This window comes from Canis aureus, chromosome 11 (assembly GCF_053574225.1).
Source record: "Canis aureus isolate CA01 chromosome 11, VMU_Caureus_v.1.0, whole genome shotgun sequence".
NCBI classification, from domain to species: domain Eukaryota; kingdom Metazoa; phylum Chordata; class Mammalia; order Carnivora; family Canidae; genus Canis; species Canis aureus.
The window spans coordinates 39772908-39796934 of NC_135621.1; the positions used below are offsets into that span (position 1 = coordinate 39772908).

At 40.0% G+C, this 24027-nt stretch overlaps 1 protein-coding gene across 7 annotated transcripts in view; it reads left to right on the forward strand.

Moving 5' to 3' along the window:
* The window catches only part of ST6GAL2 (ST6 beta-galactoside alpha-2,6-sialyltransferase 2), a 76221-nt gene extending 52407 nt beyond the window's left edge, over positions 1-23814 (forward strand). For 5 of the 7 annotated variants that reach the window (XM_077914877.1, XM_077914876.1, XM_077914875.1 and 2 more), the window contains exons 4-6: positions 250-351; positions 1786-1960; positions 18771-23814. In XM_077914877.1, coding sequence (XP_077771003.1) covers positions 250-351; positions 1786-1960; positions 18771-19042 — 549 coding nt within the window. In that variant the 3' untranslated portion in view covers positions 19043-23814. The other 2 variants (XM_077914881.1, XM_077914882.1) reach the window with 2 other exon arrangements.
* The last annotated feature ends 213 nt before the right edge of the window (positions 23815-24027 follow it).

A 24027-nucleotide genomic window follows, 5' to 3' on the forward strand; every position in this document is an offset into this window, starting at 1 on the left:
GATTTTATTTTTAACCCTCATTTCCCCAGAAATGAGGATTACCTCATTGCTTACCTCATTGCTTACCTCGCATTAGCACGCAATGTCCGCAATGCCCGCCTCCCTCTCTCTCCCAGAGAAAAATACAAAGTCTGAACAAAATTGTTTCTTCTTGCTCTGATTCATTTTTTAAATTTTTGTCTTTTTTTTAAAATGTGATTTTGAAAAACCAAACACTTGTTTTGAAATGATTTGGGTATGTATTTGCAGATTCTGACCAACCCTAGCCATCACTTCATTGACAGTTCGTTGTATAAAGACGTCATTTTGGTGGCCTGGGATCCTGCTCCTTATTCTGCAAATCTTAACCTGGTAAGTCCTGAAACCAAGGCTGGCCATTTACCCAGCACGATTGCTAACAGGTTCTTGACTAGGAGTACAAGCCAGAAGCACCTGGATAGTATTTTTCAGATGTATCTGTCAGAGCCCCATTTCTAGACCTGTAGCCTGCAGCCTGGGTGTGTATTTTTTTAGAAAGCTCTCCAAAGAGTACCTCTCCCAAGAGTCAAGAGTGTAATGCATGTTGGAACTCTTGAGCTTTCTTTCCAGTCTGAAGTTTTCTGGTTTAAATTCTGATGGATTTCTTGCTGTTTGTGGACAGATTGAGAACTCTGGCTTTTGAACTTTGTTTCTTCCTCCTGTGGAAGCATCCAAGCCCAGGGCACCGAGCTGTCCAACCCAATGGACATGGGTAGTGACAGTGCCAAAATCCAGGCGACAGGGCTGGATTTCTGAGTGGTGGTGCTCTGGATGAGGAGGGGGTGAGGAAACTGAAGCCCATACTCCTCTAGCTTCCTCCCTGCTGCCTTTTGGCTTGGGGGCAAAATCTACTGGAAATGATTGGGCCTCGTCCTTCTTAAAACTGTTAAAGCCACAGAACCCATTCAAATAGGGAATATTACTTGGAATCTTAATAAATACCTCCTATCTCCCTAAGGTGTCTGTTTGAAGGGAGAATGGGCCCCTCGGAGCCTTATGAGCAGTCTCTCCCCCACATACCTCGCAATTCCATCTCATGGTGGCACTGGAGACATTCTAAAGACATTTAAAAGAAAATCAACCTTATTGTGCATCTTTTCATACAATAACATATATAATCAATAGAAGTATACATTTTAATGAGTATTAACACAATTATATAGTCATGTATCCACCACGCCAGTTAAGAAATGGAATATTTTCATCACTCCACACAGTTCCTTGTGCCCACCTGTCAGTCTTCCCGGCCCCAGACTTGGGCAATAACTGGTATGCTGTCATTTGGTATACATTTGATAGGGAAAATATGTTTTTGAAATGCAATGCTTGAGCCCAGGGTTCAGCAAGCAGGCCCAGATGTGGCCCTGTTTTGTAAATGAAGTTTTATTGGAATGCAGCCACGCCCACTAGTGATATATCATCCGTGGCCTTCTCCATACAGTGGACAAATTGCCTGGTTGCAGAAGACCGTGTGGCCCACAAGGCTTGAAGTGTTGCCTGTCTGTTTACAGAGAAGTTCAGCCTTGTCTCCCATATTTCATGAAAAACAGAGCATCGGTGCCAAAGGGCTGGAACCCTGTACCTCTCTGTTCCGTTTCCCTCATCCAGTGAGGCAGTGCCTGCAGAAGTGACAGTCACCGCCTCCCCTCCCCTCCCCTCCTGTTCCCTCAGCCTGGAAAAAGCTTCCACCCCAACCCGGGCGCTGCGGTTCCCTTCTCACAGTGTGGTTCTCTGTACTTGATTTTGTTGATTTTTTTTTTTCCTTAGTGGTACAAGAAGCCAGATTACAACCTGTTCACTCCATATGTTCAGCACCGTCAGAGAAACCCAAATCAACCATTTTACATTCTTCATCCTAAATTTATATGGCAGCTTTGGGACATTATCCAGGAGAACACCAAGGAGAAGATTCAGCCCAACCCACCATCTTCTGGCTTCATTGGTAGGTGTATAGGAAAACGGGTGACAGGAGGGGTTAGGCTTAGTATTTAGTAAATGTATAGTTATGTTATTTAATCGGAGCAATTAAAAGGTGGTTTCAGAAGAAGCCTAGATTGGCTGAAGATTGTAGAAATACTCTTCAATTGTCTATAGCTGCATAACAAACGACCCCCAACATTTCAAGGTATAAAGCAAACACTGTTTTATTTTCTGTCATGATTTTGTGCATCAGGACGGGCTTGGCTGGGTGATTCTTCTGTTCCACAGGCATCGATGGGCGGCACTTGGTGGTATTCACTTGCTTCACAGGATGGCCTCACTGCCATGGTTGGCCCCCTTGGTGGGGGTGGCTGGGAGGGTGGGCTCAGCCAGGACTGTTGATTCTGTGCCTGCACATAGTCTCTTGCATGGTGGTCACAGGGTAGTTAGGCTTCTTAAATGGATGCTCAGGGCTCCTGGCGAATTTCTTAAGGCTGAGGCCTAGAGACCTACACAGTGTCACTTGCATTGTATTCTGTGGGTTAGAGCAGTCGAGGCCCCAGGGGTTCAAGGGGAGGACACATTGATACCACCTGGGTTGTCTATGATCCACTCCCACTCACCCATTCACAATTGTTTATGTGATGCCAGATCGAGACCATACAGTAGTGTCATGTGTTGCAAAATAGCAGGTGCAGGCTTTGATGAGACTAATTCTAGGACCTTAAACAGCTCTTGCTACTGGAATGCACTAGCTCTAATCTAAAAAATAGTTTTTTTTTTTTTGTCTAATAGGATCATCACCCTTGGCTTATTATTTATATTTTTTGCAGCCAGGCTTTGATCCTCAAAATTTATGGTGTTGCCCCATTGTTTTTACCTATCTTTCAGCTAATCATCCCTATTATCTCTTTACCCGAGTAGGGTAAGTTAATATTACCTGATCGAATATCTTCGATCCCCCTGACAATATGAAAGCTGTGATAGAACAAAGGATATTAATTTTGTCCAGAAAAACCTGTGACATTCTCTACCCTAATTTCAATGAATTTACAACCTTACATCTTAATTCAGGCTGCACAGTGGGTCCCTGTGATTAAAGGAGAGATTTATGGAGATAGTAGTGGTTTGGTTATGGATACAGAACACACAAGTATCTGAGTTGGGGCTTGTGGATTTTGGAGTGATTCTCCGGTATTGCAATAATGAGAAATATTTTACATAGAATTCAAGACAGGATTTACAGTCTGACTCTGCAGATGATTTTCCTTAAGCATAGCTAACCCCCCTGTTAAACTCATGCCTCTGACACTCTATTTCCAAATCAGTCTTATGATCCTAGGTTCTTTATCTTTCATGCAATTTCATGGGATCCCGTTGATTTAGGAGAGAAAATGTAATCTAGTTTGTCAGCAAAGGTTAAGTGGGATAGAATAACACTTAGACAGCATAATACAGTGTGGCAGAAGTTTAATAAAATCTTTTTCATATTGTTGCCTTCTCATGAATTCATGGGACTACTGTTTGCTTGGAGCAGAGGTTTTAGAGTCCAGCTGGAGGCTGTCAGGTATACTTACCGCGATGTGGCGTTTGGAAGACTCAGGTTAGATCCTCGTAGCTGGAGAGAAATATTTTCCCTGGTGCTTTTGTTGGAAGGAATCCTGCCACATATGCCTAGCTTCCTTTCATAGCTATTTACTGAGAATTCGGAATTTTCAGAGGCTGATGCTTGCCTTTGGGACTTCTTTTACATGAAGAAGGGGAAATGACACCGATGTCACAGAAGACTGTGGCCTGCCATCAATAAATGTATTTGCTGCTCCCATCCCCAGCCGGCTGTAAGGGTGAGCCCCACTGAAGGATGGGCAGGAGCTGCAGCCGCGGAAGCTGGGCCCAGCGGAGCACCCCTCACCCTCTGAATCCCCCGAAGATGTTGCAGTGTGACTCCCTCCTCTTTGATCTTGCTCAGAAATAGGCAGCCAGAGTCCATTTTATAACTTCTCTGATGTTCCTAAATATTGGTAAAATGATGTTGCTCACATCTCAAAGTATCTGCCATAAGAGTTTTTAAAAATCAGCGAGTTATTTTCTCTTATCAAAAAAATGTTCTCCGGGAGTGCCTGAGTGGCTCAGTCGGTTAAGCATTTGATTCTTGATCTCAGCTCAGATCCCAGTCTCGGGGTTGTGAATTCAAACCATGCGCTGGGGTCCATGCAAGCTGGGGAGCCTACATTAAAACATAAATAAATAAGAACATTCTCCAAATACTCCTTCATGTTCCAAGGTCACGTTGAAAAAAAACTGTTGACTTCTTATCTCACCACCTTATCATTTCCAGACACTAATCTCCTTACTGAACAAAAGAACCCCTTGTAGAGCTGGTCAGCAAGATTGGGACATTTCTGAGTGCTCTGTGGAGGGTTCCACCCAGGTGTGGGGGATTTCTTGTTTCTTGGACTTCCTCTATCAGAGAAGATAAATTGCTCTGAGAAGAGCAGTATCCTGATATTCTGCTTTCCTTATTAGCATAGGGCTCCACCTGCAGGTAAAGCAAGGTGAGTCTCTGTGCTTTAATGATGTTCATCTATACAAGAAAATAGTGTCACATTTAATTGCTTATATTTCAAAACCCACTGCATATATTTTCTTTATATGTGCTTATGAATCTGCATGTGTAAAATAGAGGGACAGTAAAAGTTGACTGTTTTGAACACACAAGACATTTCTTTGTATGGAAATTTATAGTCGATGGCCAATTCCCAGGGAAACACACCTTGAACTCCTTAAATGTAAGGTTATTGGTTGCTATTCAGAAGCCTGTTCCTGGGGCCTCAATTCATCATATAGGAGGAAGGTGGGAAAGATGGAAGAGAAAAGTGGATATTGATTACGCACCTCCTATGTGCCAGGCCCAGGGATCGTGGGAGGGAAACCAGGCAAAGGTCCCCCTCATCAGGAACTCACAGTACAGTGGGTGACTGACATTACATAGGTGTGTGTTCTCTAAATAAAATATAATCACAAACTGCAAAGAAGGAAAAGAACGAACTGTATTGAGGGCGAGGAAGCATGTTTTGTCTATTCTGTTCCCACTCTTAGCCTAGCTCTTAGCCTGCTGTGTGCTAAGCTAAGAATGGGAATAATTATTTGGAGAATGGAAGGAATAATTATTTGGAGAATGAATGAAGGTTTTAGCTCAGTGGTTTAGTATGTATCAGAATCATTCAGAGGGCTTGTGTATTAGTTATCTAATGCCATGAAGCAAATTACCCCCAGAACATAGCTACTGGAAGGAATAAGCATTTATCTTGTGCAGTGTCTGTAGTCAGTGTTGTGGGAACAGACTGGCTGGATGGCTCACGTGGTATCTTTATAGAGGTTGCACTGCAGCTGTCTGGACACAGGTTGGCCGATCTGTTTTCTGAATGGCTCAATTACAAGATGGCTGTTCGCCAGAGGCCTCAGTTCCTCATCACATGGACCTCTCTAGGTCTACTTGGAAGTCCTTACAACATGGCAGCTGGCTTCCCTACAGCAAGCAATCCAGGTGAGAGAGCAAGGAGGAGGCCACAGTACTTAGTATAGTGTCATGAACTATCACTGTGGCTACATTCTGGTTATTATATCATTCAGTACCTTTGTTGTGGGTTGGAACTACCAAATATGCGAACAACAGGTAGGGATCTTTGGGGGCCATGCTGGAGGCTGGCTACCACACCTTCAAAAACAGACAACAACACCCACCCTAGAGTTTCTGAGGAAGTGGAGGTGGCAAGAATTTGCATTTCTAACGGGTTCTTAAGTGATATTAATACTGCTGGTCCTTGTTCTGTGCGTTGAGAACTACCATTCTAGCATTTTAGAATCTTAAAGATAGAGAGAACTTTACATATCTAGTCTGCAGATCCTGTCTTGATAGACGTGGTACCATCAAGGTAATAAGCATTTGGCTAAGTAGGAGAACACTGGATGTTACCAATTACATTATTCGTTTTGTTTCTTTGAAGACATAGCTAAAAAATTTACTCCTCATTCCTGATGGACTCCTTTCATGTTCCGAAAGCTTGCAAAATGTCAAACATGGTAGCTGGCTATAAATGTTCTTAAAAGTGGATTTTTGTTGGTTTGGTTGGTTGATTCTATCATCTTGGGACCCAGATTCTTTAGATATACTGATGGTTTGGATGTAAGTTTGGGCACCAATAAGCAAGGTTACAACTCTCATTGATCGCAGGAAACTATCCTCAGTAATATTCAAGCAGATAGTTCAGCCAACATCTCTAATTCTAGAAGCATGACATCCTCTTTGGACCTTCATTAGGAACCCCAGCCCTTCCCAGACATCTCCTTCATGGCATACAAATCATGAGGGCTTGCCTGGTAGATTGGAGCTCTGGTGGGTATGAATGTTTTCTGTGGGGAAGAGAGAAGTCATAAATACAGTCTCCCCCTCATCTGTAGAGGATACATTCCAAGACCCTCAGCAGATGCCTAAAACCTCAGATAGTACCAAACCCTATTCCAACTGTGTTCTTTCCTGTACATACATACTGATGAAAAAGTTTAATTCATAAATTAGGCACAGTAAGAGGTGAATAACAATAACTGATAATAAAATAGAACAATTATAACAATGTAGCACAAGAAGAGTTTTGTGAATACAGTGTCTATCAAACTCTTACTGCACTGTATGCACCTTTCTTCATGTGATGGTGGAGGATGATAAAATACCCACATGATGAGATGAAGTGAGGGGAATGATGTGGGCACTGGGATTTGGGATTAGACACTATTGATCCTCTGATGATATGCCAGGAAGATTGTCTGCTTCCCGACTGCAGGTGGCTCTGGGTAACTGAACCTGCAGGATGAGGAGAGACTACTGTGTTGAAGTAGAGAAGAGTCTAGAAGCAACTTCTGTCCACTGCACCATTCTGAATGTTCCCTAGAGTAGGCTTCAGAGTATTTCTGCATCAGCTTTCTTTGTCCTGGATCACAATACCCGAGTATGCATTGTACTATTTCCTGGGTTCTTTCTTATGGGCAAGACGTCCTAGTAAGATCAGATCTGAGCACAAAGATTTGATTTGCACCTAAATAAATTCTTCTTGTTTTATCTACAAATAACAGGAGTTGCCTTCTCTGATTATAAAGAAAGAACAGTAAGTTGGGATCTGAGGAACATGTTGACCCAGCATTGAAGAAAACAAACTCTGAGAGCTTCTTCACTGAAACTCATTTTATTACTGAAAACACATTCCAGAAGTTTCTTTTTTATTTGTTTTTTTAAAAGATTTATTTATTTGAGAGAGAGTGTGTGTGTGTGCAGGTGGAAGGAGGGAGAGGGAGAGGGGGAGAGAGAAATCTGCTGAGTGCAGAGCCAGATGTGGAGCTCAATCTCAGGACCCTGAGATCATGACTTGAGCTGAAACAAGAGGCACTCAACCACCTAGGAGCCCCCAGAAGTGTCTAATTCACATATGTAAAGGACTTACCAAAGCTATTAATTTAGTATGCTTTTTTATAATAAAACTAGAGAACATAATGAACAATTTTTCTAATATTGACACAATGTAAATACGTTTTAACATCAAGTGAATTAAACTATACTTTCATTACAAGCTTTATTTAATATTAATAAGATACTTATTGAAGATTTAATATCTATGATGTATACTCAAGCTAGTACTCTCATATTTCTAACCGAATATTTTTAAACTATGTTTTCTTCTTTTTTTATATCGTCAAGCCTGTATTACTATCAAACTACTCTACCAAACAAAATATTCTGAAGAATCACTGTTAAAATGATGAATATTCACTGCAATTAAACATAAAAACTGACTCAAAGTTTGACATCAATTAGTGATAATTATCTTTCAAAATATCTTAAAATAACTGTATAAATATATTCTGACTTTTGTTAACAAAGTCATTATGGGAAAATTAGTGAAAACTTGACTAACTTTGTAAGAAATATCATTATTAACATATGGAAGTTTAAGGAGATTTAGGGATTATTTATCCCAACATAGATATTGGTCCAAAGTTTTCATCAAACCTTAAGGAAGAGACTGTCTTGCTTTATATGATTTTTCTTTGTAACGTTTTTGAAGTCTCCTTTGTAGGCCTTATGCAAAGGGGAAAATAACATTATAACTAAATATTTAAACCTCTTTTTAAAGCACCAAATAATCCCACCACCACCCCCAGAATTGCCATCTGATTGTATTTTAGTCTATATTCTTCCAAATCTCGACCACATCTTGAGTTCTGTTTTTTTAACATTGTTGTAAAGAAGGGCACCTGCGTTGGTTGAGTCTGACTCTTGATTTCAGCTCAGGTCATGATCTCAGGGTGTGGGATCAAGCCCCCCATCGGGCTCCACACTCAACAGGTAGTCTGCTTGAGATTCTCACTGACCCTCTCCCTCTGCCCCTCCCTCCACCTGTGCTCTCTCTCTCTCTCAAGTAAGTAAATAAATCTTTAAAACTAAGACCATTGTTGTAATGAATGAGCTTCCCTCAGTGTGTGGCACTGCGCAACAGGTGCACAATAAATGTTTGCTGAATGAATGAGATGAACAGACGAATGGGGAATTGTGATTTATGTCACCTTATAGACTCTCACCTCTGATTCAACTGGTCTCACATTTAGAAAGATGCCCACCTCTTCCCATATCACTATATGTGTGTGCTGTGGTTAAGACCCTGGGCTCTATGGAGACCAAAATCAAACCTTGGTTCTACCAGTCAACTAAATATGTGATCTTGAACAAATTACTCTAATCCTCCGAACCTCACTTCTTTCAACTAGAAAATGAAGATACTAGTAGTGCCTTTGTGTTTGTATTACCATGTGCTTAGCACAATAGCTGACGTTTACTGTTCACTATTACTGTAATGTTCCTCATCTAAAACTTTATGCTTGGTCAAATACAACCATATTCGTGAATATAAAAACGCTGTTCTTTCATTAAGATACATAATCAACAAAATAGACTTGTTCTCTTTGATATTACAGAGACCATATCAGCACATCAAACAATTATATTGATGAGTCCTCACTATATCTATGTACGAACAATACTATAGTTTATTCTGTATGTGAGCACATAGACTTTTCTTTCCTTTAAACCATGTCCTTAAAATAAATTCCCAGGAATATTAGTGCTGAGCAAAGGGTATGTATGGCATTTTGATGCCTGTTGGTTAAGTGTTGACACACTGCTTTTTCTTTGAATTTCTAATCAGAGCCATATTTGCCCTTACAGTTCACAGAAAGAGGAACACTAGTAGATACCCTGGAAATGTGCTACGTGTACCGTGCTCTTCTCTAGAGAAGCAGCAAAGGGATTCTTACACCTGGTGGATGCACATGGATTTTGTAAATTAAAAGGAAGTCACATGGATCAAGGTAATTTTGATGATCCATTAGGACTGTGTCCCTGGAACAACTTTGTCATCTTATTAGGGTCCTCACCCTCAGCCCACTGGGGAGCTATTCATGCACAGAGGAGTAGCATTTCTTTCTTTCCTCCCTAGTTGGATACTAGAGATTTATCTTGTTATTTGGTACTTTGAAGTCATTTTGACTGTACCTTAGCCTGGCTGAAGATAAGGAATAATTTACTTGGAATCCCACAGCTTCCATTTTGTTCTCATAAAGATGTATTTTTATAGAAGGTCAGTGAACTCACCTAGGATCATAGAGCATGGCTGGATTGGTTTGTCACCTACAGACAGTGGGGCATCCAGCCAAGCCAGGAGGCACCAGCTTCACCATCCCTAGCTCACTGCCCAAGGACCAGCAGGCAGGCAGGCCTGGGAGTACAGGTCCCAACCAGCAGCACAGAGAGGAGATTCTCTACTTAAATCTACAGTTGACCAATTGACAATATTTTTATTGTAGAAACCACCAACACATCCTGCCACTTTTTAAAAGGCAGACGCTACTGATTATATTATGATTAATATTTCTGGAATTCATAAATGCAGGCACTATAATTTCAGGCTATTTGAATATGCACAAAAATAATAGACTTAAAGGCAAGTCATAACTTTCTTATCCATTTTGTATTTCTTTTGGGGGTTCTAATTTCCCAATATATCACCCAAACTCAGTTGTTTAACGCAAAATAATAAGCCATTTAACATTCATCTTTAGGATTGTGTAAAGTGTGTCACAGTTACATTGATTAGGAACAGCTTTTTGCATTTCCTTGTGAATAATGAATCCTGAATGTGTGTTATCATCAAATAATACAATATTAATCAGTGAAAAATTGACCATTGAGTATTGCCTTTGCATTATATGATTTTATCTAATAAGGTAGATGCTTCTTAAATTATTATTATATTACATCAAGTTCAAATCTCCAAACCACTTTTTAATTACAAATATTTTCTGGAATTGTCCTTTGAAATGGAATTGTCCTTTTGCTTTTAAATAATCCTGCGAATAGTTCTCATGCTTTCCTATTTCATGATGAATTTAGGAGAAACCTGACAGAGCTGCTAGATTTCCATTAGACTGGCATATTCCAGACACTTGGGTTTTGTTTCACTCTGACCACTCCTTCAGAAATGTGTTTTGTTTTTTTTTTTTTAATTTTTTATTTATTTATGATAGTCACACAGAGAGAGAGAGAGAGAGAAAGGCAGAGACACAGGCAGAGGGAGAAGCAGGCTCCATGCACCGGGAGCCCGATGTGGGATTCGATCCCGGGTCTCCAGGATCGTGCCCTGGGCCAAAGGCAGGTGCCAAACTGCTGCGCCACCCAGGGATCCCCCAGAAATGTGTTTTGTATGTTGTATTGGTCATTCTCAGAAATTCCTAATTTACCTTTCCTATGACTTATGTTCACATGTTAACTGGAAGTGATTGATGTAAGCCAGTATTTTGTCTGTCACTTGCATTATGTTGTTTATATCCACAGCTTCTTGTGCTTTGTATTGAAAGAATATATTCATTAAAGAGAAAATTCTATCAATCTGAATATTTTGGATGTTACTTTAAATATTTTGCCAGGTGACAGCAAGATAATTTTAATCACAATTAAAATCAAGACTATAAATGATTACGCTATACTAGGTCTGAAAACACATTAAATACAAAGCTAGGTATGCAAAGTACAGTTTTATAGAGGAAACCTCATTCATTCAGAATTTGTGATACTCTGCACATGGTTTGCAGCTTGCTTTTTATCCTGATTTTAGAGTAAATAAATAAGTGTATATACTTCTAGTATGCTGAGTCATATAATATGACATTTTATTAAGACTGGTTGAAATGCTTTTTAATTGGTTTGATAATTACATTGCATTAATAATTAAAGATATGCAATTTGGCAAATGAATGCTTCTTGAGTCATAATTGTCTGGAAAAATGTGCACCTTTTCTTTTTCTTTCAAAGAATCCCTAGTATGGACTCACTTGTAAAAACTGGCCAAAGAAACTGAATGTTAATTGAATCATATTTAAAGATTTAAAGTCTTTAAATTAAAAGCTAGCCACATGCCCATTTGATTGGGTTACAAAAATACACTAAAAAATGTCTAAATACTGATCTGCCTATCTGAAAGTCTGGCTTCATGTGAAAAGCAAGAATATTTTTTATTGAGGTTTAACTGATGTGCAACATTACATTAGTTTCAGCCATATAGTATGGTTATTTGATATTTACATATATTGCAAAAGGATCACCACAGTAAGTTTGGTTAACATCTGTGACCACACTTGGTTTGCAGAATTTTCTTTCCTGTGATTGAGAACTTTTAAGATCTATTCTCTTAGCAACTTTCCAATATGTAATTCAGCATTTTTAACTATAGTCTCAATGCTGCATGTTATATCCTGTGACATATTTACTGTATAACTGGAAGTTTGTACCTTTTGACCCCCTTCGCCTGTTTTTCCCATGACCCCCACTTTGGCAGCCACTAATCTGTTCTCTGTATCTATGTTTTTTGTTTCTTGGTTTTCTTTCCTTTTTTTTTATTCCACATATAAATGAGATCACATGACATTTGTCTTTCTCTGTCTAACTTATTTCACTTAGCATAAGACCTTCTAGATCTACCTTATCACTTAGCAGTGACTTCAAGGACACTTAGGCTGTTTCCATATCTTGGCTATTGTAAATAATGCTGCAGTGAACATAGGGATGCAGATATCTTTCCAGGTGGTTTCATTTTCTTTGGGTAAATACTGAAAAGTGGAATTGCTGGATCATAAGGTAATTCTATTTTTAATTTTTTTGAGGAATAGCCATACTGTTTTCCATAGTGGCTGCACCAATTTACAATACCATTGGCACTGCACAAGGGTTTCTTTTTCTCCACACCCTTGCCAACACTTTTATTTCTTATCTCTTTGATGATAGCCATCCTAACAGGTGTGAGGTGCATTTGAGTTGCATTTACCTGATGAGTGATGTTGACCATCTTTTCATTTACCTCTTGGTCATCTGTATGTTTTCTTTAGACAAATGTCTATTCAGTCTTCTGCCAATTTTTTAATTGGATTGTTTGTTCTATTTCTGTGGGGGAAAATGCCATTGGGACTTTGATAGGGACTGCATTGACTCTGTAGGTTGCTTTGGGTACTGTGGCATTTTTAAAATATTAATTCTTTCAGTCCAGGAGCATGGAATATCTTTATATTTATTTGTGTCTTCTTCAGCTTCTTTCATCAGTATCTTACAGTTTTCAGTGTGCAGATCTTTCACATCCTTAATTAAATTTATTTTTAGGTATTGTTTATAATGCAGTTGTAAATAGGATTGTTATCTTAGTTTTTCTTTCTGATAGTTTGTTATTAGTGTAGAGATTTTTATGTATTGATTTTGTATTCCACAGCTTTAGTTAATTCATTTTTTAATTCTAACAGTTTTTGGTCTAGTCTTTATAGTTTTGTATATCTAATATCATGTCATCTGCAAATAGTGACAGTTTTACTTCTTCCTTTCCAATCTGAATGACTTTTATTTCTTTTTCTTGCCTAATTATTCTGGCAAGGATTTCAATACTATGTTGGATAAAAGTGGCAAAAGTGGACCCTCTTGTCTTGTTCCTGATCTCGCAGGGAAAACTTTTAGCTTTTCATCATTGGATATAATGTAGCTGTGGGCTACATTTATTATGTTGAGGTACATTCCCTCTATGCCTATTTTGTTGAGAACTTTTATCATAAATGGATGTTGAAGTTAGTCGTGCTTTTCTACATCTACTGTAATTTTTATCCTTAATTTTTTTTAAGATTTTATTTATTTAATCATGAGAGACACACAGAGAGAGGCAGAGCACAGGCAGAGGGAAAAGCAGGCTCCATGCTGGGAGCCCGTCTTGGGACTCGATTCCAGGTCTCTAGGATCACGCCCTGGATGGCGCTAAACTGCTGAGCCACCCGGGCTGCCCTATCCTTAATTTTGTTAAAGTGATCTATCACATCAATTGATTTATCAATGCTGAATCATCCTTACATCCCAGGACAAATCCTACTTGATTGTGGTATGTGATCCTTTTAATATATTGTTGGATTTGGTTTGCTGATATTTTGTTGAGCATGTTTGCACATATGTTTATCAGGGATATTGGCCTATAATTTCTTTTATTTTGGTGTCCTTGTCTGGTTTGAGTATCAGGGTAATGCTAGCTTCGCAAAATGAATTTGGAAGTGTTCCCATTTCCTCTGTGTTTTGGAAGAGTTTGAGAAGGATTGGTATTAATTCCTCTTTGAATGCTGGGTGAAAGCGGTAAAATTTTATTAGTGATGAAAGCAGTTACTTTGTGGTAGTCCATAAACAAAATTACGTAACATAAAGGTTTAAGTAATTTTTTCTTTTAAGAAATTCTTTACCGAAAAAAAAAATAAGAAATTCTTTACCAAATAGAATTAAATTATTTGTACTTTTTTTTTTTATTTTAGGTAATCCTGAGCAGTCCTAAGACAGGAAATGAAAAAAAGAATAAAAACATTTTTAGCATAACCAGATGTGAATTCCCCATATTGGTCTGGCATGGAGAATTAATTATGAAGTAACATGATACTTTGAATTTATCCATATATGGTATCTTTGCAGAAAAGATTTAACCTGGCAGGCCTGACTGCTGATCTTTAGGAAGGCATGCTTACAAAGTTGGCCTTTCGCTGGCATCTGGGATCTTTGATTTGGGAATGTTTCCAACCCTATAACTGATAAGAGTAGTTCACCATGCCTAGACTGTTTATGTAAGTAGTATCGTTTATGTTGCACACCTGCTTTCATTCTGGAAGCCTGGAATTTTGGTATGTGCCAGGCAGAGACTGCCAACATGACCAGTTCCCAGTAAAAACTTGAGTACTGAGTCTCTCCAAAGCTTCCCTGATTGGCAGCATTTTACATGTGTCGCTAGGGGTATCAAGCAAATCCTGTGTGACTCATTTGGGAGTAGAAACTTGGCCTTAGTTTCCTCTGGACTTTTGCTGATTTTGCCTTGTATCCTTTTGCTTTAATAAATCATAGCTGAGTATCACTAAATACTGGGTCCTGTAGGTCCTCCTAGTGAATCAGCAAACCTGGGGATGAGTTGGGTACTCTTAACATGGTACTCTAATTGGTGGTAATTCACAGGACATCTGGGAACCATGTGTTGTTGGTATTTACATCATTTGTGGATAATAGGCTCAGCATCACAACATTTACAAAAGCAATTCTGGTGGTAGTACTCAAACATTTTTTTCTTGGTGCGTTATGTAAAACACTTTCTTCAAGTGGTCCACAAAATTGTAGGTTATGGGCTTACTACCTGTTTTTAAATTTAAAGGTTAGTTCTTTAATTTACTTTCTTTCTTTTCTTAGACTTTCTCTTAATCCCCAATGATTAGCACTGTGCCCAGTTTAATAAATGTTGAATTTAATTGAAGAGGCCTCCAGCAGAACATGAAGGCTTTGATCTTTGCCAGCCCCATCCCTACTCTGCCTCCCTGCAGTGCCTACACCCACACCCCCATTCCCTAACAAACACTCTGTGAACTGTGCCAGGGTCATTATAGAACTCCAAATATTGATGTTTACCTAGTTTCTTTTTGCAAAACAAGAAGAAATTTCATCTTTAGGATTTTGTGTGTGGCTAAGTACTGTTAACTCTAAGGGTAACTGATGTGTAGATTTGACCACATTTAGTAATAGTGATTTTCAGCATTTATTATATGACAGAGTCTGATTCAAAACCATGTGTAATAACGACTTTAATAAATTGAAAAGCAGAGTGTGCATATGCCAAATGAATTGACCATGCTGTCTGAAAAAAGTTCAAAATGAGAAGAGTATTCTCCAGCTTTGGTACCGTAAATCTTGTCCACCTTTTACATGTACCCAACAAATGGTAAATTAATTTTTCCCTTCCCTTTGAAGGTATTGCCCTACCAATTATGATATCAGCATGACAGCTGGCTGCCACTTAAACACTTAGAGCAGATTCTGCTATTATGTAAGTTTTAGGATGCTCTAGGCCCATGGTTACAGAAGCCACAAGTTCACATGAGTACAGGTGGGATGGAAAACAGCTGTTATAAGTCTGTATCATATAGGGAAAGATCAGGAGGGATTGTGCAGATAACTCAAGGCAAGAACCCACACTCTTAATTTCTTTTGGCTTCCATTTTGGACTCTCATGAACTCAACATCAAGTTTCTGCATTTCTGAAGCTCTAGAAGTTATTGTAAAATACAAGGTATTTATATATGAGAATGCTAAAATGTACCTATTTACTCACAGTGAAACTAACTTCTTGCCTAGTCTCCTGACAAAATCTATATTGTGTATATAGCAAATGCATTATTTAAAATGTAAGAGTGAAAATTTTATCTGGGAAACTTTCTAGAAAAAAAAGTCAGATTCAAACATCTTAGTAGATGCTTTTTTTCTTTTCTTCTCCTTCTTCTTCTTTTTCTTCTCTTTTTAGAGAGAGAGTGCAAGAAGAGAGGGAGAGAGGGACAGATGGAGAGGGAGAAAGAGAATCTTAAGTGGGTATATGGAGTCCGATGTGAGGTTCCATCTCACCGTCCTGAGATCATGACGTGAGCCCAAATTAAGAGTTGAATGCTTAACCAACTGAGCCATCCAGGTGCCCTTTGTCCGTGCTTTTTGGGACCAAGACAATAGTAAAGACTAGAGAGACTACCTACAGATCTTCTCACTTAGGTGTGGATTGCAGTTCCGCTCTAGATTTAATCTAATGTGGAATGTCAGGCTACTTAGGAGGCAGCAGAGGAATTCCTTACAGTCTACTTTTTCAAAGAATATGTGTGTTAATACCATCATGGTCCCCAAAGAATGGTCCTCAAAGCATGGGAAGTGAACCAGCATTGGTCCGGAAACATTAGTCATTGTTCTACAAGCAGATCATTATAGAAATTGAAACTATTTACAGACTTGTGTAGTAACTTAACATAGCATGGCATCCAAATATGTGTTCATTTTTCTAGCAAATCATTGGGTTATATTTTATGGAAGTAATGGTCTGTGATTCATTGAACTTTTTCTTTTTTCCATGGCCCTTCCCCACAAATAGCTTAGGAATGTTTGTTAAAAATGCAGTTTCCTGGACCCCAACATAAACCAGTGGAACCCAAATCTCTGGAACTGGGTACAAGTCCCAAGAATGGACATTTAGCAAGCTGCCCGGTCATTCTTTTTCATGCCAGAGTTTGAGAACTGCTTTAGGAAGAGAGCCATGTTATTGGCTCTCCAATAATACATTTCTCAAGTAAGAGATTAACTTTTGAAAGCCAGCCACCCCAAGGACCTTAGTTGCAAAGGTGATAACTTGTACCCATTTGACTTCAGCCCTCATGGGGGAGGTTGTGTCATTGGCTCACAACACACTCCAGCTAAAAGAGACCTGTGGTTTCTAGGTATAGTTCCATTGCTAGGTTTTGAGATGCCTTTGTGCAGGACACCCTTGAAGCCTCTGCACTGCCATCTGCGGGAAACTTGTTGTATTAATTGTATTAATGGAAGGCGTCTAGGTGTGTGAATGATGGCTAGGATCCTTTGATGTGGTTCCTTTCTGCACAGCTGGCATAGCCATGCGCCATGCCCAGGGGAGGGAGAGCAGCTAGCTCCGTGATGTGGTACAAGAACTTGTTCTAGAGCTCCTGATTAGAAAACACTGGAGCCATCCTCAGCTCCATAGACACAGGCCTTGTGCCCCTCATCGAGAAAAAACATACACATCAGAGGGGCTCTTGTTTGCTGCAAGTATAAAGTAACCAGGATCAAAGGGAGAATTTGATGCTCCCTGGGCACATGGCTTTCTCATTCACCATGTCAATCAATAGATGATTTTATCAGGAGGAGGGAAAAAGTATTTCTAGAGCAGTCAATGCTCATCAGAAGAGAAAGACTTCTTTATCGCCTGTGCTACATGTTCAGGTGATGATACCCACTCACCTTGGTGACTTTGGGAGGGAGATGCTGGTCCTTGGCTCCCCCTGAATCACCATCCCCTTCAGGCATCCCAAGGAAGGGGCCGCAACCTGGCAGTAGGTCAGCTGATAAGGAGGAAGAAATGGGTTGTGGGAGGAAAAAGAAAGGAACAGACCAGTAACTTGTTCTGACAGAGCTGTGGAGGACATTTTTGCTTCTTAGAATTTGAACTGAAATACCTCCTTCTCTCTGTTAGGAGTATGTTTTATTCTCAGCCGTAGTACTGTGTCATGGCTCCTGAGTGACACCTTTAAAGGTTTCTATACAGAATGCCATTGTCACCTGTGGACCAGCACCCCTTCTTCTGCTTCTGTTCTTCCCGTTGTCTGCCAGGAAGCTCCTCTGGACTCCGGGCAAATTGAGGCCCCTTCTCTCTTCTGTCCCAGTGGCCCTTATGCATAACTTTCTCTGGTTGTGAGAATTTTCATGATTGATTAATTAGAAACACGATTGTCCTCTGCAGACAGATACTGCCATTTAACAGGAACTAATTGTTGTGACTATGTTTTTTATAAGAAAGATAGCTCTTTTGTGAAAGGGATGAGCATATATGTTTTTTTAAAGTTTAAAGGATGTTAACAAAGGTGGTGGTGGTGCTGGGAAAAGAAAACCCATTAGCCCTTCTAAATCAAGAACTGGATTTGCTGGGCCCCCTGCTCAGTAGGGAGTCTGCGTCTCCTTCTACCCCTGCCCTCTGCTTGTGCTCTCTGTCTCTCTCTAAATAAATAAAATCTTTTTTAAAAAAAGCTAGATTAGCTCACTGACGAAGAGGTTTGATAGCTCTCTATTTGAAACATTTTTAAAAAGAGGAAAAATTAAAGCAACTTTAATATTGACAGTTCCAGGGAGATAAATAATTTTGATAATCTGAATCTTAAACTCTGCGTCCCCAATTCCATCTCTTTCCATTCAGACAACTATCCTGTAATCAGTTATAATCAAGCAACTATTTTATAGGCAGTTTTTTCTAACGTGTTTCTTTGGAAACTGCTCTTGCAAATGAGAACAGAAGCTGCCTGCGTGAGGACGGTGACTCATCATACTCTAACTTGGGGGAAGGCAAATCTGTGGCTCACTGGATTGTCTTCTTGTTAAACCGGGCACCCCCGTCTCCTCCTCCCTCGCTGCCCCGCACACAGTGATCAACCAGATGTGTGAAGGTCTAATGGTGTCATGTCTCTGTGTGTGCCCGCACCCCACGGACTGCAGAGAGGCCACTCCTTGAGGTTCTGACCCTGCAAATGTCTAAGTGACAAGAAAGCGGGCGCAGAGCAGGTGCAGTCATTCCCCCCGCCTCGCTCCAAAACATCCTCCCTCCTGCTTGGAGTTGTTGATCGGCTACTTTTCTTTTCCGAGGCAGGCATCCTCATCATGATGTCCATGTGCAGCGAAGTGCACGTGTACGAATACATCCCGTCCATCCGGCAGACAGAGCTGTGCCACTACCACGAGCTGTACTACGACGCGGCCTGCACGCTGGGCGCCTACCACCCGTTGCTCTACGAGAAGCTGCTGGTGCAGCGGCTGAACACGGGCGCCCAGGGGGACCTACACCGCAAGGGGAAGGTGGTCCTGCCGGGGCTCCGGGCCGTGCGCTGCCCCGCGCCCAACCCCGCAGGTGCGCCCTCCTGAACCCGCGCTCCGGAGAGGCCACGTGCAATAAGGTACTACTGTCCTACCCGACGTCCGGGAGAATACTTGAAGATACGTGTTAGGCAGTGTAGTCTGCGCTCTTTAGACTCTAACTTAGTGGTGGCCACGAGAATTGTTCTTTTTCTAAGCCATTGAGTATTTATTACTGTTTTGAATACAGAAATGGAATTTAAAAGGAAAAAAAAAAAGCTCAAGAAAGATGCAAAAAAAAAAAAAAAAAAAAAAGAAGAAGAAGAAGAAGAAGGAAGGAAGAAGCAAACGTATGACCAATGGGTACTATACCTCCAGAAACGTAAACCTTTGCTTTACTTACGCCGTAGACACCCCTTATCTGGTTTGGTTTCAGCTACAGGTTTCAGTGATGTACCTGATATTACGAAATGGTTTATACGCCCATGTTGAGGTGCAGGATCACTTAACGTGTCACTTGTACATTCACTCATTATTAAAGATCCGAGCATTTATGACGTGCATCTGAATTATCACTCAGATGTGTTTATTTTAATAGCAAAATCCCCCATATATGTTGAGAGATGTGCATGTTGATACACGGTTGCATTCCCCAGCTCTGCCTCCCATTCCCCACCCAAGCTTTGCTTTTTGTGTATTAGGATAGATTTCTATAACCATAAAGCATCCATCTCAAGCAGTCCAAGAAAAAGCCAACACTGGAATAACACTACAGTGGAGACACTTTGTTTTGCTGCAATATTTTATTACTCTGGCAAGTAAATCCAGAATCAGGGGGCTGCAGGGTGGCCCAGGGCCAGAATGTTCACAGCTCCAGCTTTCCTGCATTGTACCTCCTCAGCTGCCAGTCCTTCCCACAGCCCTCACACTGTTACGCCCGTGGACCCTTGCCCCCACCCCCCCGCTATGGGGGAGGGCTCCTTCTAGTCTAGAAGGAGGGAATACGGAGCCTTCACTCTGTGCTTCTGGGGATGCATGCCTGTCTCTTTCATGGAGATTTCTTTCAGGTCAACATCAGCTGCTGGAAACCCAGCAGTGGTGTACTGGATTTTCCCTAATTCTCCCGGCAGACAGACCTTGAGGAATCCTGTCTGTTTTCACAAATATATTTTATGTTAGCAACATACAAGCCATATAGTTAAATAAAATTGTGTGAAAACGTTGACCTTTAACCACACGGAAAACACTTATATGTTTGAGAGGCAAAGGCAGCTAGAGGGGAGGAAGTAGTCACCCCCATACATTAGCTATATTCAGATCTGTCTTGTCTTGTTTTTAATCTCAACTTTAATGACTGATACATTGAAAAACAATCTTTTTCTATGAATGTAGTGAAACAGAAACATTTTGGAATCCATTAATTAAACACAGTATCTCACTATATAACCAAAACATATCTCAGCAGTACAGGTAAGGCTTTTTTAATTAAAAATGTTCTCCCTTGCAAGTGCATGAATGTCAGGAGAGCTTGGTGAGAAAGGTTTTTCTGTTGCAGGATTGGTTTTTTCCTGAGTGCTCTCAAAACTCCTTTCTTGAGCAAGAATGGTTTAGAGAAACTTACCGCTTCTATTTGGCTAGTCTCACTCTCCAGAAATGGGGTTGGGCAATAGGCATCTCCCCTGTCTTATTATAATAGTGAAGCAGAGGAGTAATTGAGCAGTTTCCTTCATGACAGCATCCACTAAAAGCCCATTTTGTGAGCTTTCTTCCCAGATCTCTGAAAAGAAATCAGTAATCTTATCCTACACATGAGCTTATATGTGAGCTGACATGGTCAAGCCATTTTTCTCTCTGATTTCCTGAAAGAACTTTGTCTTGTCTCCATGTGTAGTGAGTAAGGAGTTCAGTGACTGGAGGCTTGTAACGTAGCTCTGATCATGCTGAGCAGTCCTCCCATGGCCTTTCTTCTCCCTGGACCTTCCAGACTCTGCCTTCAAATGTCCATGACATTTCATAGTCTTCCCAGTGGATTTCCTTCCGACCTCATTACCCAGGACAACTCCCTTTGGTGACATAAGAGCTTGGTTAGAGGAAAATTCATTGGAGGTCCATATAAATATTCAAGTTCAAAAGCCCCAGAAAACACTTTAGAGATTTTTTTTTTTTTTTTACTTTAGAGATTTTTAAGTAGCATTTTGTTGTAACGTGTATACTTTTAAAAAGTCCTTTCAGTCTCACTGAGGTTACAAGAAAGACTGAAGAGCATAAAGGAAATTTAATTAAAATTTTTTGAATTTATTATGGCCTTAAAGACTCTTGGGAATCAGGGTCTGTTAAGCATTCAGAAAATGTGGTACACATATTAATATAGTGTGGCTGGGCAGTCTTCTCTTTGAGAGAGTTTAAATTCTTTTGCCTTCCAAAAATATCAGGCAGTTATCGTTAACATGATGACTGCATCTAGTATTAGCTAAATTGGTCCTAAGTGGCAGTATTTTGCCAGACAATGATTAAGACCTTCTAAGGCTACATTTATGGAATTGCAGTAAACACACAGCTCTTCCATGGAGTGGATAACAATGAATGCTGTCCTAGTACATTTGTCGCAGGCTCTGTCCCTCACTGAACGCTCCATCCGCTTCTGGAAGGGATACTGATAAAAACCCTAACGTGCAACCTGAAGCCATTAGGTGTCCTTCTTGCACGCAGAAGACTAGCAAAGGTCACATTGCTTTACAATTCAAGGTAATTTCACTCCATCGTTTGTTGTAGTGGTGGCTATTATCACAAAGATACCAATGTTGACCAAGAAGGACAACTCATCTTTATGTAGGTTCTCACTGACTAGTTTCCCTGGTCCCTCTACTAGGTATGAGGGTGGGGTTCAGTAGGTGTCCAATGGTCCCCAGGCCCCAGGGAATACCAGTGTTGGCCCTGTGTACCTCACCTTCCCCACTAAGTCCTTACAGAGCTGCTTTTATCAGGAACTTCATGCCTCGGTCACAAGGTGGTCAATTAAAGTTGCATATATGCATCATGCAACATCAAGGACATGTATTAAGCCAAGTGAGGGACTTTTGCACATGTTTCAATTACTGAGTCTTTCCTTTCTGCCTGGATGCAGAGCTCCGGGAGCCCTGCTTCAGTCACGGCACTTCGAGTGTCTCATGCCCTAGGTCTCTGAGCCAGACATTTAATCAATCCTGAACTCACCAGTCATCATCTGTCATTGTAGCCATAGCGTCTGGACAAAACGGTTCTGAAATAATCGTTAGTATTTTCAAAATTGGGAAATGAAAGTAACTGTTTAAAGCCACCATGGGGTTGCTCCATTACGTGTTTATGAGCCAGTTCACTCTAGTGGAACAGATTAATACCTTATGTTGTTGGCTGACCCTTCCGGGCAGGAACACTTACATCCACTGAATTAATTAGGTCCTGTTTGGCTGCATTAAGTGGGATCAGTCTCATGTGAGTAATGGCATGTGATGGAAGCATTTTCTAGGCACAAATGACATGATTACAGCTCTCTCTCCAGCCTTTCTTAGAGATCGACACACAGTGCGTGTTTGAGGTTGGTGGACAAAGTGACCTGGTCCCATTTCTGCTTAGCTATGGGAAGAGACAGAGAGAGGAACATGGGGAATTCTCAAGAAATCCGTGACAGGCCAAACAGTCTCTATGTCTTGTATTATCTGATTTGACTTTCCACTTTCTGATAGGTTTGAGCTCTTGCTCAGTTGTTAATAGCCAATGAAGGCAGCTGCATTTAGAAATTGATCACTTAGGTAAAATGTGCCTGAGTTCAGACTTGGTTTTTCTTTTTTATATTCTGGACATCTCCATTGCAAAAATACTCTGCATGTTCTTGTCACTTGGGCATTATTTACGCAATTGGTAAATGAAAGGTATCTCTCTGTGAATTCAAGGATAAAATGTAAGTTCTGATTCTTGTTTTATTAAATGAATGAAGCCTTTTAGCAAGAAATAATAATCCAGAATACTCCTCCTACAGGCTTGGAATGATAGAATTTAAAGAATTAAAGACATTGCTATAGTTCTTACTTTTGTTATAAAAGTGTGCATGTAGATATAGTTATATAATTGTATATATACATATCTACACACATGGTTGGTTTTATATTGTCTTTTTTCATCAAACTTTATTCCTGAAACCTTTACAATAAATTTTATTTTAATTATGCAAGTGCCAGTTTTTTAATAGAAGAAAACAAATGATATATGTCCTTCTATTTAAAAAAAAAATCAGTCTTCCAACACACTGATATTCTAACACACCCTGGACATGTTTTAAAGTATGGCAGGAATATTTAAAAGGCACTATGCAGGTAGAACCACTACCTGAACGTTGTAACCTCATCAGAAGCCTAATGTAACGCTGAACGTTGATGGGAAGGATACTTATTATAGTTCATGGCTTTTACAAGGTTGAGGGGAAAAATGAATATTGGTTCTGTGGAAAACAGTCTTCTTCTTACCTGGTAGGTTTCAAACAAATTAGCCGCACTGTAGTGCTAAAACCTAACATTTATGATACCACACATCCTGTTTTATTCTCGCTAAAATACTTAAGAAATTTCCCCGGTGGGAACCAGTGAACTTTTTTAACAGGGAATTTTTTTGTATGATAATTTTTAAACTGAAATGTGTACTCTTCCAATTAATTAAGGCCTGAAGTTTTTCCAGGAGTCACATTTTAAAAGTGTTTGTATGCATTTTAACACCTTTGATATTTTCTATTTTGGTTTTGTATATTTTTATGTATACACAGTGTACAGACTTTTTTCTTGTAAATAAAACATGTTTTCATTTGTCTAGAAGTTTCTCTGTTTTATTTGTTTATTTATTTATTTATTTTAGTTTCTCTGTTTTAATTTGTAAAAGTCGCAGCTACAAATGAGCGAGTGGCAGAAAAGGAGCCATCCCTTAGGAGGACATGGCACAAAGCTGAAAGCTAATTATAAAGTTGTAAACGAGGTAACAACAGCAGGCCCTCCAGCTGTGAGGATGGACACAGCCCAGGCCTCAGACCA